Here is a 20,558-nt window from a genome sequence, read left to right on the forward strand (position 1 = left end):
CACTTGTCACAATTTTTTAAATTACCCATTTGCATGTATTACAACTCTCATAGGAAGATGCCCTTAAGTCAGATGGTTTCTTAGTCTGTGGATTCCTAAGGATTCCATTTCAGATTCCTTGAAATTCTGTGAAAAAATTAGTTCACAGCTTTTGTGAATTTTAAAATACCCTTAGCCAAGGTTACCCTTGAATCTCCTTCCATGGGTCTTTCCCATTCCCCACTGCCCTGTCTTTCATGTGGGTGCCCATTCCTATGTGTTACAGTGCTGCACCAATGTGGAGACCATTCATTTGTGAATGAAAAATCTCATTGTTATGGTTTTTGTGGTAAGTTCTTTTCTTCACATTTTAATTCATTCTATAACTCTCCTCTGAATTCTTTCCAAATTCTTGATCAACCTGAATGCAGAGTTCAGAGTTAGAAGTCACATACAAATGTGGAAGACTGCTGCTGCTGATGTCAGAGGACACCAGTAAGTGGCCAAGAAGCTGCTGCAGCAGGCCCCAGGGGTGATCCTACAGAGAAGGTCAGCAAGCCCTCAAGGTCAACCAGACAGTACGGGGCTACGTCCACTAGGACCAGCAGGATTGCTGACATTTCAAATACCACAATAACAAAAATGAATAAAGGGAGTCCAGACAGGGAAGAGATATCAAGTCACAAGAAATGGAATCCTGAAAAAAATATGAACAGCTTTGATGCATATTATTAACCAGCTCCTTTATTAGTGAATCAACCCCGTCTTCCAGTACTGTCTTCACATAGGAAAATAGTCATAGTGGCCTAGGGAATAGCACAGGTTCCCGAGTTCCTTTGCTGAGGGGCGTGGCTAATGAAAACAGTGAGGTGGACCTTCAAAAGCTGTAATATATGAACTAAGTTGTTGAAATCACTGTGGTTGGGAAAGGTAGGTGCTTGAGAATCTATGGGCTACTTCTGTAAGGGGAGGCACCAAGTACACAACGTGCAGAATTTCTTTCTCTGTGTAACCTGGAACCTGTAACTGATTCATAGTCAATAATGCCTGACCTGGTGTCTGGTATTCTCTATTTCTTAACCCGTTTGCTTCCTGGTCTCTATCATTTTATGTAATTGCTTCAGCTGCACTATCATTTGTGTTTGGGAGATTAGGAGATACAAGTATCTACATGGGAGACAAAGGTGAGATGAACCCCAGTAATGAGGCCAGAGTTCCAGTGACATCAATAATTTGAGAGATTCCCTAGGAACATGATGAATTTTTGGAGTAAGAATCATACTAAAGAAGTGGATTATTCAACTAGGTGATGATTCTTCTGCCCCTTGTCAGTATCTTAAATTTATTTACTACGGAAGAAATGGTTGGTTCTTCTATAACACATAATGAGATGCTGTTACTGAGCTAGCTAGTTAGTTTTGTATGGTTACTGTTAAAGCCAGGTCCAGTTTCCAAAAGATGGCTATTCCAAGCTTTCAGGAAGTAAGTGAGAACTCTGGCCAGGATGGGGAGAGGATATGTCAGGAAGAATGGCTTTTATGGTATGTTCCAAAGTTTAGTCTTGGCTGTTTGTGACTTCTGTTAATCTTACTGATCCATCTCTCTATAAACAGGCTGTCTGACTGTATCCACAACTGTTAACATTCATAATCTTTAGTTGGAGAACAATTATCTGAATAGTTCGTATTGAATATATCCTCATTCACCACAAATTTTTGGTTATTAAAAACAGAGAACTTGAAGTATCAAGTCTATTTTACTACTTATAAACTGCCTAAATAAAGAACAAAGTTTCCTTAAACATTAAAGAAACCAAGTGTACCCATTTGTGCAAATATTTAAATGTTAAATAAAACCACAAGTTGATTATATGTCTATTTAAGAGTCTGATTGATAGGCTGAAGAGAGGACCAGGATTTAGTTCTCAGCACCCACAAGGTGACTCACAACACCTTTAACTCCATTCCAATGGATCTGATGTTCTCTTCTGCCCTCCATGGGCACTACATGTATATGGTGCACATAGGTACATACTTCCAAGTACTTGTACATATAAAATCAATAAATCCTATTTTTTAAAAAGATCCTAGTCACTATAATTTGGGATTTAACTGATTCTCCTTCCTCTCAAAATCTTTTCTTCCACTGAAGGTTTGTTGAGAACACATGATCACCATAAAATTGAGCCAAAAATTATAACCAATATCCCCAAATGATACCTTGAAATAAAAATAAAATGGCCCATGTCTATCTAGCACAGATGTTATCAGCCTGTGAGTTGTGACCCCTCTCTGGGGGTCAAATGGCCCTTTCTCAGGGATCGCATATCAGATATCCTGCGTATCAGATGTTTTCATAACAGTAGCAAAATTACAGTCATGAAGTATCAACAAAAATAATTTTATGTTCAGGGTTACCACTACATGGGGTGGTGTATGGTGAATGGTGCATAAAGGGTGACAGCATAGGGAACTGTATTAAAGGGTCCCAGCATTAGGAAGGTTGAGAACAGCTACTCTACATTTAACATGTATAAAAAGGCTGTGATAGTGTTTTCCTTATTCCCTGACAATAAAAACTGCCTGTAGCTCATAGTGATACTCATGATCCTATTCTAGATGTAGCAACTTTAGACCCTTAATGGAGGTTGCAAAGAAAAACTTGCCAAATTAGATTGAAAACCAACATTTGCTTCCTTCACAAGCCATGCGGTCTTCATTTTGATTTTTTTTTCTCAACAGAAAATGAAAACACTAGCAGAAAGGAGGAGGAGTGCCCCATCTCTTATCCTGGACAAAGCCTTACAGAAGCGGCCAAGCACCAGGTGAGTACAGGACTTTACACTTACTGTTCAATTAACTGTAACCATACTGCTTTTACAAGTAGTATGCTAACCTGACAAAGCATCTATATGATCATAACAGGTTTTTGTGAAAAGACAAATTTCTAATCCTATTTAATGAAATGTTCAAAATACTTAGATCACTTTTTCTCAGTTCTCAAACCAAGTTGTTTCTGACCTGTGCCCTAAATGCATACACTGTCATCATTGGGTTAACCAAGAAAGATAAACTACTTAATTTAATAGGTGCCTAATCAAAATTGAATTAGAAAGATGCTCTTCAAAACAAAAATGCAGTAACGTACTTCAGTGCCATACATAAGTGACTTTGGATATTTGCTTTAGCGTACTTCTGTATTAGTGTGGATGAAAGAAATGACCTCATCTTCACAGTTTGATCCCAGTACCTAGGAAACACAGAAGAGATCTTTTTAGAAGAGGTGGATACAGAGAAAATGCAATTGTCAGTATAGCTCTCTCTTAATTCTCTTCAGTAAATGAAATCTTTTACTGGACACTTATGGGATTCTCAGCTAAAAGAGACCTTGAGCTCAGGGTCAATAGGTAGACATTTTCTTCTAGCCCAGGCAGGCATTTATAATATCATTAATGTAAGGTACTGAAACTTAAAAAAATATTCTGTTCCCTGATGGTACAAACCTCTAGGGGGCACTTTGGAATTGTGTGGCAAGTGGGTTTTCTGAGGAAATGGAGAGGGAGGGACCACAGATAGCAAAAGACAGAGAGGATACAGCCAAGTCCAGTCTAATGCTGGCATCCCTTTGAATGACCCATAGACAGCATGTTTATTAAGAGAAAAATTGTGTATGTTGTTCATACCTAAAATCTGAATTCTTCATATAGAAACATGGTGTTTTTATGTTCTTTAAGTGATGCTACATTTTCCATAAATGCAGCTGTGTTGTACACCAGGAGATAATTATACTTCGTATTCCTTTGAACCGTTCCAAAAAAAATCACTTGGCTGTATTTGTTTCATTAGAGGGTTGCTTATCCTATTGTTCTTAAATTTAAATGTATACATTATAAGTAGATGTAAGCATTTGAACTCTTGCTGTGTTTTAGTATAGTAATGCCTGAACTTATGTCCATACAGAAGTACATAATTCATTAATTTCACTCTGGTCTTCCTTTTATTATTATTAAGGTTCTGATTAATATTTTAAATTAAATTTATATGCTGTTTTGCAGTATAAAAGGAATGAAAGTAGATGTGTGTTTATATAAAATAGATGATTCATATAATAAAGGGATATCCAGCTTAGTAGATTAAAAACCACAAATGGAAGTAAGCAGGTAAATGATAGATCTGTGCTGAAGAAAATAAGTTAGTATTTTTGTTGTTGTTGTACGTTTGTTTTTAGACAGATTCTATTTCTTTAAGATATTGTCTAATTGGGCTTTTCTTCACAAAACAGGATGTAAGCCACCAGTGCCAGTTGCACCACTCTACTTGAGCTTAGCTAGAGTAGCTACCAAAGAAGTACTCACACAGGCAGGTAGCACCAAAGCCAAGAGAAGCAGAAATGCAACCAGATACTGGATACAGCATGCAGAAAGCGAAGGGCTGAAGCAAAGCAGGCAGTGGAGACAAAACCAGAATGTGGCATAGGAGCCTGACTCTCATGAAGGAGATCTTCACCAGAGAGGGGAATGCACCTCCCTGACCGTTGGTCTAGGATCATTGGAGTGTGCTATGGGTCACAATGCAATTAACGGGCTTGACAAAAGTAAGCTCAGGAAGATAGGCCTTCTCTGCCCACTCAGAGCCTCATAGAAAGCTCTGTGCATGGAAAGGACAATCCCCAAAGCTCAGAAAGAATGAGGGCCCTCTACCAAGAGATTCTGGCAGACACAGACTTAGTCATAGAAGGATACATCAACTTAGTGTGTCTAAATTACTAAGGCTAGAAGCTATCTACCTCATTTCCAACCTGTTGATTCTAACAGGAAAGATGAGCCAAGGGCAGGGAGGAGACTTCTCATTCCAACTGGAGTCATAGTGCCTTCTTCATTTTATTGCTTATTTTTATCATTGTTATTACTTTCTTATTTTAATTGTTCTGTTGTGCTTTCTTGTATTCAAGAAAGTGCTTATGATTGTCCTTCTCTATACTTAACTCAAAAAAATGTTGCCTCATATATTTTGTGATACATTATGTATTATACCTATATTACATACTTTTCATCTCAGTATTACTCACTCTTCCCCATTTATTTCATTGCCAATTTATTTTACCAGTTCACTATTAATAATCTTAGTTCTAAAATAAATACTATCGATTGCATTTTCCCTAATAAGCATCACTATCCCACTGCCACTGTGTCTGAACCTTGTTGGAAACACAAGAGAGTACACAAGTGTCTCCTGCTGCACGGTAACACTGTAACTGCTGTTAGATCCTTTGTCATTACAAAGGTCTTCTTCCTAAATAGCAGTAACAACTCCAAGTGAAGACAGCTCACCAGATAAAACAAAACAAGCTAAAAGAGGGGGAATGGAGAACAAAATGAAATCTCAAGGATACATCCTCCCACATACACAAAGTACAACAAATATACACACACAAAAACGAGACAACAATCTACGACGACACCTCCACAAACTCACAACCTCTAAACACCAAAAACTGAAGGTAATTAGATAGCTGAAGTCCCAGAAGAGGAGTTCAAAATTCTAATTTTGAGGAGGATTGATGACTGTAGAAAGGACTCAGGTAGAAACACTAAATCAAATCACGATCTAGACAAGAAGTTACCACAGAGGATGAACTAGTCTGTGAGGAGAAAGTCAAAAACATAGAGGAAAATTCAGAAAGGAAATTGAGACTCAGAAAATAATCTGTGTAAGCAAATTCTGGAAATGAAAGAATCATCAAATAAAAAACACAGTGGAAAGTATCATTCAGAAACCAAGAAATGTGGTCCTGCCATATCCAGGGTTATGTGTTGATGTCCCAGGCTCCTGTCACCATTGAAGGCAGTGTGGATGCCCAAGTTCTGGGGCCGCGTTGGTGTCTGAGGGCCTCACTGTTGCTGGAGCTTTGCTGAGAAGCCTGTACTGCCACCCGAGGCAGTGATAACATCCAGATTCAGCTGCTGCCAAGGCCCATGTCTGGATCTGTGGTCCTACATGACTGGGATCGATGTTGAAGTCAGAGGCCCATGTTGCAACCAAAGGTTACATGGAAGCCCAGGGTTAAGGCTGCAGCCTGTGGCCTTGTTAGTGTCACGGAACCATGCTGCCACTGGAGCCATCCTGATCTGTCATGCGGGCTGAGCATCTACCGAGTGCCATGTCTGGGACCTTAGTCCAGCTGCAGGAGGGGTCTTTGTTGATATCTGTGGGCTGTGTCACCTCAGGGGTGTCACAGGATCCATATATGATGAAATTAAAGGACCATCCTGAGCCAACCCCTCGAAAAGCTGGCTCTAGCTGTACACTGCAGCAAGAGAGCTATCTCCTGCACTCAGGAGAGATGGTTCCTGCATTCGGGAGAGATGGTGCCACTGGCAAGAGAGAACTGACCCTGGTGACATGGCATGGGCTTAGGAGAGCAGGCTCTATCCCCTCACCTGAGGCAGGTGACCACAGTGGCCTGGAGTGATGACCACCCAGGCCCACAGCTAGGCCTTGTATTGGCCTACCCTAACATCTACCCCAACTAGGACCTGCTAGAGCTCATGAAGGGACTGGCCCTGTGGAACAATACCCACTGGATCTCCATGACTCAGCGTGGTTACAAGATATCCCAGAAGAATTCCAGTGACGATCCAGTGATATGGATCTAGCAGAAACCAGAGGCTTTGAACCAGACCAATGACTCATTGCAATGAACTTTGTCAGTCAAGCTGATTGGACAAAAGGATATACTGTGTGACACCACTGCCGATTGCCACCAGGACATGAAGAGGTATTAGAGAAGAGGGAAAGAAGAAGTGAAGGGTTTTTTTGTTCTTGTTCTTGTTGTTGTTTTGGGCTGGTTTGTTTTGTTGCTTGCTTGCTTGATTTGGTTAGATTTTTAAAAATTTTCTTTTGGGAGCTGTTGCAGGGTGAGGAGAGGATATAAGGAGACTGGGAGGTGAGTGGAATTGGGGCGTATGATGTGAAATTCCCAAAGAATCAATAAAAAATTAGTTTTTTAAAAAAATAAACCAAGGAGAACAGATTTCAGGGTGGAGGATGAGGTCAAGACAACAATATACTCTAAGATATGTGAAGACAAAACTTGATGGATGTGACCAGGTTTCCAATTTATTTTTAATAGGTTCAAGAGAACAAACCTAATAACTCATGGAGTAGAAGAAAAAAATTGAAATAATATCTAGAAACAAAAACAGTTTATCCAATGAAATATTAGCAAAAGTTTTCCCAAACCTAGAAGGAATAAAATGGATCTCCAAACATAACAGGCATTTTGAACCACATAAAGCACAAGTAGAGAAGAATCCCTCTTCCTACTTATCGTGATCAAAATCTCAAAACACAAATCAAAGAATCAACAATTAAAAACTGTAAAGAAAAACACCAAATCACATCAAAGGCAGAGATAGCAGGTAACAAACACTCTCCTCAGAGTTCTCACTTATCAGCAAAGCATCATTTCAAGCCCTGAAAGTGATTGTCAACTAAGATCTCTATATCCATCTAGCAAGGTTATCACTTAAAATTGAGAAGACATGGGGGCCTAACAGAAGGTAAATACAAATTAAGGTAATTTGTCACAGCCAAACAAATACTGTAGGAACTATTTAAAGCAACAGTACACAGAGAAGGAAAAAGGGCAGTTTTAGTCACAGAGCATAGGAAAAGGTAATTTCATGAGAGGAGTAACAAGAGCGAGAGCCAGGAAGGAATTGTCCTTTTAATACAGTGAGCCAGGAAATTCTTGGTACTAACAGGAAAGGGAGAAGGGAAATACTGCTAATCCAACAAGAGCATCAAACACAAGAGACTAGGAAATACCAGAGCCCTCTCAATAATCACCTTGAGTGCAAATGGTCTTCAATCATCAGTTAAAAAACAAACACAAGCTGATTAGATTGTAAAAATGAAATCCAACTGACTCTTGTTCCATAAAAGACACCTCACTGGTGACGTCATCAAAAAACTGGGAGTCAAAGGATAGAAGGCAGTCTACCAAGTACATCATCATGGTGTTGAATGAAGTAGGCTCCTAACCATCATGAATCAAGGGTGGTGAAGAAGGCCACTGCATTTTAATACAGAAAACAATTCACCAAGAATACATATAAAGCAATTTTTAACATTTTTTGCATCACGTGCAGCATTCCCAGTTTTATAAAACAAACACTGAAAGGCTTGAGAGCTTGGTTAGGCCCCAGTATGGTAATAGTGAGAACTTCAGTACCCAACGCCCATCTTTACATCTGTCTTCCAAACTAAGACTGAGCACAGACACCCCAGAGCTAACATACCATAGATGGACTGGATTGCACACATATCTAGGGCATATTCCCTTAGCAATTAGTGGATACACATTCTTGCCAGTGGCCCATGGAACCTTCTCTAAAATAGTTACATAAAAGACCACAAAAGCAATCTTTAACAAATACAAAAATTAAAATAATTCCTTATATCTTATCAGACCATCATAGAGTAAAACTGTAAATCTGCAGTAAGAAAACCCACAAAAAATGCACAAATCTTTGGAAACTGAACAGGATATTCTTTTTGCGAAGAATGAGTCATTGAAGAAATCTAGGAGGAAAGTTTAACACTTAAAGCAAATGAAAATGATAGCACAACCTATCAGAACTTCTGGTTTCAGAAGGAATGTGTATAGCCACAGGTGTTCACCTTAAAATTAAAAAAAAAACAAGAAGAAAAAGTAGCAGCAGCTATGGAAACAAATGCGGTAGATGAAAAGAAGTAATAAAAGTTAAGGCAGAGATGGGTATTTGAAAAGGAACTGACTGGTCAGATTGCATCCACAGTCAGGAAACGGAAAGCTGTGAACTCACTTCTTTATTCAGTTTTGCTGTTGGAATGAGTCTCCTGGGTTAACCCTTTCTGGTCTTCAGAAAGGATCTGATGGATCTGTTCCTGGTGCAGTATGCTATTGCTTGTGGCATATTCTGGGGGATCCTGAGAAGGTTATATTAGCCATTCCATGTTCAAATGGGCTTTGACAGGGTGGAACTAGCTTATTTTTGCTCTTGCAGAATGGCACATGCATGCGATTTCTTCATCCCAATTTGACTTCATTTGTTCGTTGCAGTTATGACTCGGTTTTACATTTCCTTTTGCACCAGCAGAGTACTACCTCTCCGGAGGATGTCGAGTTACTCTTGCTTGTCCTGTTCAAAAGGATAGCAGACTGTTCTAGGGTGTAATTGCTGCATTGAACTGCATACTTCTCTACCTTGTAAAGCTGAAAGCTAAAGTTCTCCAGAGTACTTTTGGCATTTTATGATTGGTTGTCCTTTAGAACTATGAACAAAACAAAAGGAAGCAAAAAAAGAAAAGAAAGAAAGTAGTTGCCATTATCGAGATGCCTCCTATTATAGATTTAAAATAAGTGAATTCCTGGGCTGCTTTTGTGGCCTGAGCTCTGATTCCTCTTACAGTCTGTGAGAACTTTGGCAATCTATTCCTCCTCTTTGGGACTTACCTTCCTTATCTGTAAAATGAGATACCCTATTAAAATAGCTATTATAATGCATGTTACATATTATAGTTGCAACATAATATTTTGTTAAACACACTTATTAATATATATATAAACTGGTTTAGACCCCAGCCACATAGTGTCTTAGTATGTGAGTGATATAGATGTAGATAATCTATAATCTTTCCAATTTGACTAAGTGGCAGGACCATATTTTCTATTGTTCAAAATCTGCATGTTCAATGCATAAACATTAGTTGGATTGAATACATAATTCCTTTCTTGCTTAGCTGACTACCTGAGAAAGTTTAGAACAGTCAGTGCTGGGAAAAAAACTCTGGAAGGAAAGACAATTCTTGAGTAATTAAATACATGTTGATTTAATGCTTGCCTATTTATTATGTCCTCTGACCAGAACACACATGAGTAAGGGTCCCAAACAGCAAGGTGTCGAGAGGAAGGATCAGGGATGAGAAAATGAAGAAGTCAGAAAGCTGAGACCAGGACAGCTTATACAAGTCATCAGCCTATGCCAAGCAAGTTTATTAGGAAGTACAGCATCTTATATAGCATTTCTAGGGGGAAAGTAGGCCAAGGTCAGTAGAAAGCCAAATCAAACAATGTTGACAAAGAGAACACAGGATACCTCAGACACAGCTGCCTTAAAACTGATAGCCATAGCCCTTCAGGGGACAAAGCAGGGGTTCCTGGGACCCAAAATCTTAACTCCTTCAAGGCCTTGGCCCCAACCCCAGACCAGAGCTTGCCAAGTCTGCCCGTGGGCAAGGGCACAGAACTGTCATTCCCTTTGTTCTTTCATCAGTGCCTCTGAGAAAGCCTTAGATTGGCCTGGTTCCCCACAGGTTTGCCTGTTCACCGTTCCTATTGTAAGAAGACACAGCTCATCGATTTGATGGTCCTGCTCCATTTAACCTTGGCAGAATTACCTGGTCTTTCTCTGCCATGGGCTTCCCTTATCATCACACAGAAGGACTGAAGGTTAGAGAAAATTAGTTGAATGAGTCTCTCATGTTCTTTCTAACTGTACTCCAATTCTACAACTTCTGGTATTAAAATTTCTGTGTGTCACCAAATGTAGTGGGACACACCTTTGATCTCAGCACTCTAGAGGCAGAGGCAGGAATATATCTATGAGTTGAGGCCAGCTTGTTCTGCATAGTGTGCTACATAAGTGAGACCCTGTCTCAAAGAAAATCTCTCCCCGTGTGGTGTGTGTGTGTGTGTGTGTGTGTGTGTGTGTGTGTGTGGTTGTGTGTGTGTGTGTGTGATGTATGCATGTGTATATGAGTGCACATACCTGTGCACCAAAAGAGGACTCAGAGTACTCAGCTCTTTGCTCTCAACCGTATTCCCTTGAGACAGGCAGGGCCTCTCACTGGAACTGGAACTAGGCTGATAGCCAACAAGCCCCACTGACCCTTCTATGTCTGCCCCACACCTCTACTCCATGCAGTACTGTGGTAACAGGCACATGTATGTGACTTTACCTTATTACAGTTTTACAAGTCCAAATAATCAACTGAAGAGGTAGTTCAGTTAGTAAAGGGCTTACTTTGAAAGCCCTGTTCGACACCATACACTTGGGATTCCAGCTCTGGGGACACTGAGACAAAAGGGATCCTGGGTGCTTTATGGCCAGCTAGTATAGCTGAGTTGGCAAGCCCTGGGTTCAGTGAAGACCTTGTCTCATAAAGTAAGGTAGGTAAAGAACAGCTGAGGCAGACAGCCATCATCCACCTCTGACCTCCACATACATGCACATGGGCATGTGCATACGTGTGTACACACACACACACACTCTCTCTCTCTCTCTCTCTCTCTTCTCCTCTCCTCATTCTATATATAAATACCATTTTTACTTACGTTTTAAATTCCATGAGAAACAGTTTCACCTACATGTATAAAATTTTTTCATTGAACCTATTCCTTTAATACATTTAGGTACCTCTGAAAATGAGTGTTTGTTATACTACTAAGAAGTAAGTAGTAACATCTTTCAAGGAAAAGGCTGAGCATTTTCTTCTGTGGGATCGCTGGGCTGTGTTTGTCAGCCAGCTCTTACAGTGCCACCACCCTAGTGACTTCTGACTCTTGGTAGTCATGGACTTGTCTGATTGTCAGAATTGCACTGCATAACCAGTATATTTTAGCAGAAAATGGTGTTGCCACTGAAATGAGGTTATAAAGATTGACCTACACTCTAGGTTGCTCTCAAACTCTTCTCTGGCCACGTGTTTTTAGGACAGTTAAGGGAAGCCATATAGTATCAGCCCTGTGGGGAGACTCCCCAAGAAAGAAGACATCTCTTTCTAACTGAGGGTGTAGAAACAAATTCCGAAAAATGTTCAGTAGGATTTATCAGTGATGCTATTTAAGGGTTGTGTTTCCTTGTCCTCAAACATCTTGAATTATTATGTTAATTATTTGACTATTTAATATGCAGAATTATTAAGGCATTCAATATTTTAATTTGTGCCTGTTTCATCCTTGTCACCAATTTAATCATAATATTTAGTTTTTGAAACAAAATATGCCTTGATTTTTTTTAATTTAAACTTAAACTAGAAACAAGGTTCCTTCACATGTCAATCCCAGGTCCCTCTCACTTTCCCTCCCCTTCTCCTATGGTCTCCCTCCAACCCCCCAATACCCCCTCATTTCCCTGGGAGGGTGAGGCCCTCCATGAGGTTATCCATAGACTGTCATTTCATCCAGGGCAGGACCTAGACCCTCCCCCAAGAGTCCAGGGTGAGAGTGTATCTCTCATTGTTGGATGGGCACCCAAAGTCCATTTGTGTGACAGAGATAAATACTGTTCTACCACCCAAGGCCCAATAGATTGCCTAGGCTTCCTCACTGACACCCACATTCAGGGGGTCTTGATCAGTCCCATGCTGGATTTCCAGTCATCAGTCTGGGATTCGAGAGCTAACCCTTGTCAGGTCAGCTGTTTCTGGGGATTAAACCAGCCCAGTCTTAAACATATTTGCTCATCAGTCCTCCCTCTCTGTCACTGGGTTCCTTGAGTTCAGCTCAGTGTTTAGCTGTGGGAGTCTGCCTCTGCTTCCATCAGCCATTGGTTGAAGATTCTGTTCCCCAGACTCTCTGGCCATGGGATTTTAGGCTGGTACTCCCCAGATCTATCTCTACAATTCATATATGAGAGAGTACATACCATGTTTGTCTTTTTGTGACTGGGTTACCTCACTCAGGATGGTTTCTTCTAGTGCCATCCATTTGTCTACAAATTTCAGGATTCCATTGATTTTTTTCTGCTGAATAGTACTCCATTGTGTAAATGTACCACATTTTCTCTATCCACTCTTCAGTTGAGGAGCATCTAGGTTGATTCCAAGTTCTGGCTATTATAAATAATGCTGCTATGAACATAGTGGAACAGATGTCCTTGTTGTATGAGTGTGCATCTTCTGGATATATGTGGTAGGCTTATTCCCATTTTCCTGAGGAATCTCCATACTGATTTCCAAAGTTGGCACTCCCACCAGCAGTGGAGGAGTGTTCCCCTTTCTACACAACCACTCCAGCCTAAACTGTTGGTGTTTTTTATTTTAGCCATTCTGACAGGAGTAAGATGGTATCTCAGAGATGCTTTGATTTGCATTTCTCTAATGGCTAATGATGTTGAACACCTTCTCAAGTGTCTCTCTGCCATTTTATACTCCTCTATTGAGAATTCTCTATGTAATTATGTAGCCCACTTTTTAATTGGATCCTTTGGTGTTGTTTTGGAGACTTGCTACTTGAGTTCTCTGTAAATTTTGGATATCATCCCTCTGTCAGATGTGGGGTTAGTGAATATCTTTTCCTAGTCTGTGGGCTGCCTTTTTGTCTTGTTGACAGTGTCCTTTGCCTTACAAAAGCTTCTCAGTTTCAGAAGATCCCATGTATTAATTGTTGACCTCACTGTCTGTGCTACTAGTATTTTGTTCAGGAAGCAGTCTCCTGTACCAATTTGTTCAGGGTACCACCAACTTTCTCTTCTAAGTGTTTGTTTCTCTTCTAAGTGTTGACATCTTTGATCCATTTGCACTTAAGTTTTGTGCATGGCAATAGACATGGCTCTATTCGCATTCTTCTACATGCCAGCATCCAGTAATGCCAGCACCATTTGTTGAAGATGCTTTCTTTTTCCATTGTATATTTTTTAGCTTCTTTGTTGAAGATCAGATGTACATACATGTATGGGTTAATATCAGGGTGTTCAATTCAATTCCATTGCTCTACCTATCTATTTTTGTGCCAATTCCAAGCTGTTTTCAGGACTACAGCTCTATAATAGAGTTTGAAGTCAGGGATGGTGATGACTCCAGATGTTGCTTTGTTGAATAAGGTTGTTTTAGCTATCCTGGCTCTTCTGTTTTTCCATACAAACTTGATTATTGTTCTTTCAAGGTCTGTGAAGAATTGTGCTGTTATTTTAATGGGGATTGCATTGAATCTGTAGATTGCTTTTGGCAGGATTGCCATTTTTACTACATTGATATTACCTATCCAAGAGCATGGGAGATCTTTCCATTTTCTGATGTCTTCTTTAATTTCTTTATTTAAAGAGTCAAAGGTCTTGCAATACAGATCTTTCAATTGTTTAGCGTTACCCCAAGGTATATTATGTTCTTTGTGGCAATTGTAAAGGTGATGTTTCTCTGATTTCTTTCTCAGCCCTTTTATCATCTGTATATAGTAGGGCTACTGATTTTCTTGAGTTGATCTTGTATCCTGCATTTTGCTGAAAGTATTTATCAGCTGTAGGAATTCCCTGGTGGAGCTTTTTGGATCACTTATGTAAACTATCATATCATCTGCAAATAGGGAAAATTTGACCTCTTCCTTTCCAATTTGTATCCCCTTGATCTCCTTTTGTTGTCGTATTGCTCTCAAGTACAATATTGAAAAGGTATAGAGAGAGTGGACAGCCTTGTCTTGTTCCTGATTTTAGCAGAATAGCGTTGAGTTTCTGTCTATTTAGTTTGATGTTGGCTGTTGGTTTGCTGTATATAGCTTTTATTATGTTTAGGTATGCTCCTGTTATCCCAGATCTCTCCAAGACCTTTATCATGAAGGGGTATTGGATTTTTTCAAAGGCTTTTTCGGCATCTAGTGAGATGATCATGTGATTTTTGTTTCTCAGCTTGTCTATGTGGTGGATTACATTGATGGATTTTCGCATGTTGAACCATCTCTGCATCCATAGGATTAAACCTACTTGATTGTGGTGAATCGTTGTTTTGATGTGTTCTTGGATCCGATTTGCCAGTGTTTTATGCATCAATATTCATGAGGGATATTGGTATGAAGTTCTCTTTCTTAGTTGTGTCTTAGGGTATCAAGGTTATGAAGCCTCATAGAAAGAATTTGGCAAAGACCCTTCTGCTTCTATTGCATGGAATACTTTGAGAAGAATTGGTATAAGCTGTTCTTTGAATTTCCGGTAGAATTCTGAACTTAGGCCATCTGGATCTGGGCTTTATTTTGGTTGGAAGACTTTTGATGACTGCTTCTATTTCCTTAGGGGTTACAGGTCTATTTAAATTGCTTATCTGTTCTTGATTTAATTTTGGCAAGTGATAGCTATCCAGAAAATTGTCCATTTCCTTTAAATTTTCGAATTTTGTGGAGTACAGGTTTTCAAAGTATGACCTGATGATTCTCTGGATTTCCTCAGAGTCCATTGTTATGCCCTTCTTTTCATTTTTGATTTTGTTAAGTTGCATGTTCACACTCTGCTGTTTGGTAAGTTGGGACAAAGGTTTGTCTATCTTGTTGATTTTCTCAAAGAGCCAACTCTTCATTGCATTGATTCTTTGTATTGTTTTCCTAGTTTATAGTTTATTGATTTCAGCCCTCACTTTGATTTTTTTCTTGGCGTCTACTCCTCCTGGGTGAGTTTGCTTCTTTGTGTTCTAGAGCTTTCAACTGTACTGTTAATTCTCTAGTGTAACTATTCTAATTTCTTCACGTGGGCATTTAGTGCTATGAACTTCCCTTTTAGTACTGCTTTCAAAGTGTCCCTTAGGTTTGGGTATGTTGTGTCTTCATTCTTATTGCATTCTAGGAAGTCTTTAATTTCTTTTTTTATTTCTTCTTTGACCCAGGAATGGTGCAAATGAGCATTATTCAATTTCCATGAGTTTGTAGGGTTTCTGCAATTTGTGTTGTTGAATTCTAATTTTAATACATGGTGGTCTGATAAGATGCATGGAGTTATTTCAATTTTTTTGTACCTGTTGAGGTTTGCTATGTTGCTAAGTATGTGGTTGATTTTTGAGAAGGCTCCATGTGGTACTAAGAAGGTATATTCTTTTTTATTTGGGTGGAATGTTCTATAGATGTCTGTTAATCCCAATTGGGTCATAACTTCTATTAGTCTCTTTGCTTCTTTGTTAAGTTTCTGTCTGGTATTCCTGTCTAGTGTTGAGAGTAGGGTGTTAAAGTCTCTCACTATAAGTGTGTGGGGCTTTAGATGTGATTTTAGTTTTAGTAATGTTCCTTTTATGAACGTGGATGCCTTTGTATTTGGGGCATAGATGTTCAGAATTGAAACTTCATCTTGGTGGATTTCTCCTGTGATGAATATGTAATGACCTCCTTCATCTCTTTTGATTGATTTTATTTTAACTTCTAATTTGTTAGATATTAGGATTGCTACCCCTGCTTGTTTGTTGGTCCATTTAATTGGAAAATCTTTTCCCAACCTTTAACTCTGAGGTAATGTCTGTCTTTGAGGCTGAAGTGTGTTTCTTGTGTGCAGCAGAAGGATGGGTTCTGTCGCTGAATCCATTCTGTTAGCCTGTGTCTTTTTATGAGGGAGTTAAGACCATTAATATTGAGGGATATTAATGACCATTGATTGCTCCTTCTTCTTTGATTTGGAATGGTTGTTGGTGGTGGAATTATGTGTGGAATTCCACCCCTTTTTTCTTTTGGCTGTTGGTAAGGTGGGATTATCTATGCCTATGCCTATGTTTTTCTGGTTGTAGTTAATTTCCTTGGTTTGGAATTTTCCTTCCAGAACTCTCTGTAGGGCTGGGTTAGTGGATATGTATTGCTTGAATCTAGTTTTGTCATGGAATATCTTGTTTTCTCCATCTATAGTGATTGAGAGCTTTGCCGGGTATAGTAGTCTGGGCTGGCATCCGTGGTCACTTAGTGTTGGTAGAATATCTACCCAGGACCTTCTGGATTTCAGTGTTTCCATAAAGAAGTTAGATGTAATTCTGATAGGTTTGCCTTTATATGTTACTTGACCATTGTCCTTAGCTGCTCTTAATTTTCTTTCTTCTATATATTTGGGATCTTCATTATTATGTGGTGAGCAGACGTTTTATTGTAGTCCACTCTATTTGGTGTTCTGTAAGCTTCTTGTACCTTCATTGGCATGTCTTCCTTTAGGTTGGGAAAGTTTTCTTCTATGATTTTTTTTTGTATTTTCTGCCCCTTTGAGGTGGTTTTCTTCACCTTCTTCTATATCTATTATTCTTAGGTTTGGTCTTTTCATGGTGTCCCATATTTCCTGGATGTTTTCTGTTAGGGATTTGTTGGAATTAAGATTTTCTTTGGTCGATGAATCAATTTCTCCTAGTGTATCTTCAACACCTGAGATTCTCTCTTCCATCTCTTGTATTCTGTTGGTTATGCTTGCATCTGTAGTACCTGACTGTTTGCCCAACTTTTCTATTTCCAGCCTTCCTTCAGACTTTGTTTTTTTTTATTTTTTATTGTCTCTATTTCAGTTTTCAACCCTTGCACTGTTTGAATTTTTCTTGCAATTTTTGCTTTGTCTTTTCATGCATTTGTTCCTTTTTTAAAATTTTTTGGCTTGCTTTTTCTTCCATTTCTTGCCTTTTTTGGTTTGTTTTTTCTTCCATTTCTTGCATTTTTTTCATCCATTTCTTTGAGGGATTTTCCTGTATCCTCTTTGAGGGCCTCTTATCTTTTTCATGAAGGTGTTTTTAAGGTCATTCTCTTCTGTTTCATTTGCATTGGAATGTTGGAGTCTTGCTGGTGGGGAGTCTCTAGAATCTGGTGGTGTCATATTTATTTTTCTGTTGCTGAGTATGCTCTTGTGTTGTCTCTTTCCCATCCCTTCTTCTAGTGGGTGCAAAAAGAGCCCCTTACTGGTCTGGTGGTTAGGGGATCAGAGTTCCTTTTCGGGGTGTGCAATCAAGTCCAATACTCTGGTAGTTCTCCTCTTCCTGGTCCTAGTCCTGGTCCCGTGGGTGGAGGAGAAGACTAGGAATCTGGGGAGGGTGTGTAGGCTCCCACCTGGAGGGAAGCTCAGTAGCAGTCTCCAGGCACTGGAGCATGGGCCCAGAAACAGACCCGGAATTACCTGGTCCCATGGGTGGAGAAGAAGACAGGGAAACTTGGATGTGTAGGCTCATGCTGAAGGCTCACTGGAGGTCTTGTCCCCTGGTCCTGTTGGTAGAGAAGACCAGGAATCTGGGGTATGTGGCTCCTGCAGGTTGGGGAGGCTCTCTGGCAGTTCCCAAGCAGTCCCCAGGCACTGGAAGGCAGGCCCAGATACAGGGCCTGGTTTGCCTGGTCCCCTGGTCCCGTTGGTGGAAGAGAAAACCAGGAATCTGGGGTGTGTGGCTCTGGCCAGGAGGGGAGGCTCTGTATGCATTGATGTTTTTAAAGTGTGTGAGAACTTCAATTATGTCCTTTTCATTCCTGATATTGATAATGTCCAGTGCTCTTTATTTAGCTAAAGGTATTGTTTTATTTATATTTTCTAAGAACCAGGCTTTAGTTTTTCTGCTCTTCTCTGCTGTTTGGACTTCATTGGTTTATTTTTGGCTTTCTCAAGATTTAAGTAGCTATATATAATCAAGCACACATACCTGCAATACCTGCAATGTGAAGAATTTTAATTTGCTATACAAACATGGAGCCAATACCACAGTCACTAATGAACCTCCAAAGGTTGTATGTGGGCCTTTGGACCCATCCTCTTACTATTTCTCAACCCACACTAGGCAGTCAGTGATTGGTGTGAGACTTTAATAACAAATATAAAAATGCTATGCTCATTTTTACTGCTGAGTAATATTGGAGTCTGAGTTTACCATCACTTATGCCTTTTAAGTTGCTGGTAGACAATAGAGGTATTTCTAGTGTGTACCAATTAAAGTTGCCTTGTACATTCATTTACCAGTATTTCCATGTACTTGCATTCCATTTGCTTCTAATTTTAAGTAAGAATCAGTAAGCAAATTTTCTGGATTGTAAGTTAGGTATATGTATTAAGAAACTGTCAAATTATTTTCCAAAGTGGTTTGCCTGGGCCTGCAAAATGACTTGTGTGTAAAGGCACTTGCCACCAAGGCTCATGACCTTGGTTTGATCCCTAGAATACACGTGGTAGAAGGAGAGAACTAATTCCAGAAATTTGTACTCTGACTTCCAATTACTTCCCATAGCATGAACATATTTCCATGCATGCGTGTGGGTGTATGTGTGCACACACACACACACACACACATAGTGGCTGTACCATTTTATGTTCCCAGTAGCTACATGTGTACCTATCCTTGTCAGTATGGGATATGGTCAAGAATTTTAATACTGAGCAGTTTTGTGTGTTATGTCATTTTATCTCTTATTTAGTTTTTCTCTGCTTTTTAATGGTGTTGAACATCTTTTCATCAATTTGTTTAATATCTGTATCATCTTTGGTAGTATGCTAGTTTATGTATGCTTGATTTTGTATTTCATTAAATTGTTTGGATTCTTGTTGAGTTTTAAGTGTTATATTTATATGCTGCAAGTCTGTACTATCTGGTAAAGTAGCCACCACTGACAATGTAATCAACTGAAATACCATAGATTCAGGTCTGCATTCATCGCAGCCATCTCTTAATGCTTCAGTGAGATGTGAACAGTTATTACCAATGATACAATGCTAATAGACTATTTTCATAATCTCCATGCAGCTCCTTAGATGCCAGTCTTTTGCTTGGCATATAATTTGTGAATTTTTTTCTCCAAGCACAGAGTTGGTTATTTTTTCCCTCACAACAATGTCCTTCAAAGAGCCAGATTTTAAATTGGAATGAAGTCCTGCTTATTGCTTGTTTCTTACCTTTGGGCTGTGTTCTGCCATTTCTTTTTACACATTTCTGCTATGTTTTGTCACTTTTTGAATTTCTTGTGTATTATTTTATAAAAGTTTAAATGTAGGACTATGGTCCACTTTGGATCATTTTATATATCATATGAAATGAGCGTCAATATTTTAGTTTATTACACATGGTTATTCAATTACTTCCATCATACTTTTTAACAGTTTCCTTTCCTTCTTGGTCACACAGTCATTTTGTTGTGCCCAGGATACAGCTCCTTCTATACTCAGTACTACTCATACCAACATCACACTATCCCTGTAATGAGAGCCTTGAAACATTTTCAAGAGGCAGTGTGCAAGTCTCTCAATCTCACTGTTGTGTTTTTTAAATTTTGCTTTGCTTTCTTTTTCCTATTTCTGGCTGTTTATTTTAGGACCCCTGCTCATCCATGTAAATATGTTCATCTGTGTCAGTTTTGCTAAGATTGCTGCAGAGATAACAGTGGTAGCTTTTCACTGGTAGTAGTGTGGGCAAAAATTAACAATTTTACTTCATTTTTGAATGCTTATTGTATTCTTGACTTTTTAATATTGGTCTTATTCTAGGTATTTCTAAATTCATTTATTAGCTTGAGTTATTTTTTATGACTCCCATGGAGCTCTACATAACTGACTGTGCCACCCATGAACAGAACACATGCTGCTTCCCTCTGATCTGAACATCCTCTGTCTCCTTTTCAGACTCTGATTTCTCTAGCCAGGATCCACAGTACAGTGGAGAGACTAGTAATAGTAGGCATCTTTCTTTTCTCTCTGGTAGTAAGAGGAGACAGAAGGCATTCCTGCCATTCCTAGAATGGCTTGTTATGAATATTCAGTTCTGTCAAATACATTTTAAACAGCACCATTTGGACAATCATACAACTTTTCCTTTCATTGCTACATAGACTACATTGGTTTTATGTGAAAGCAATCCTAT

General features: G+C 39.3%; 1 protein-coding gene across 1 annotated transcript in view; it reads left to right on the forward strand.

Moving 5' to 3' along the window:
* The window catches only part of Arhgap20 (Rho GTPase activating protein 20), an 80,302-nt gene that overhangs the window by 13,517 nt on the left and 46,227 nt on the right, over positions 1–20,558 (forward strand). Inside the window, 1 exon segment of the mRNA XM_040729897.1 lies at positions 2,721–2,803. Coding sequence (XP_040585831.1) covers positions 2,721–2,803 — 83 coding nt within the window.

The sequence above is a fragment of the Mesocricetus auratus genome, unplaced genomic scaffold, assembly GCF_017639785.1.
Source record: "Mesocricetus auratus isolate SY011 unplaced genomic scaffold, BCM_Maur_2.0 Super-Scaffold_100022, whole genome shotgun sequence".
Taxonomy (NCBI): domain Eukaryota; kingdom Metazoa; phylum Chordata; class Mammalia; order Rodentia; family Cricetidae; genus Mesocricetus; species Mesocricetus auratus.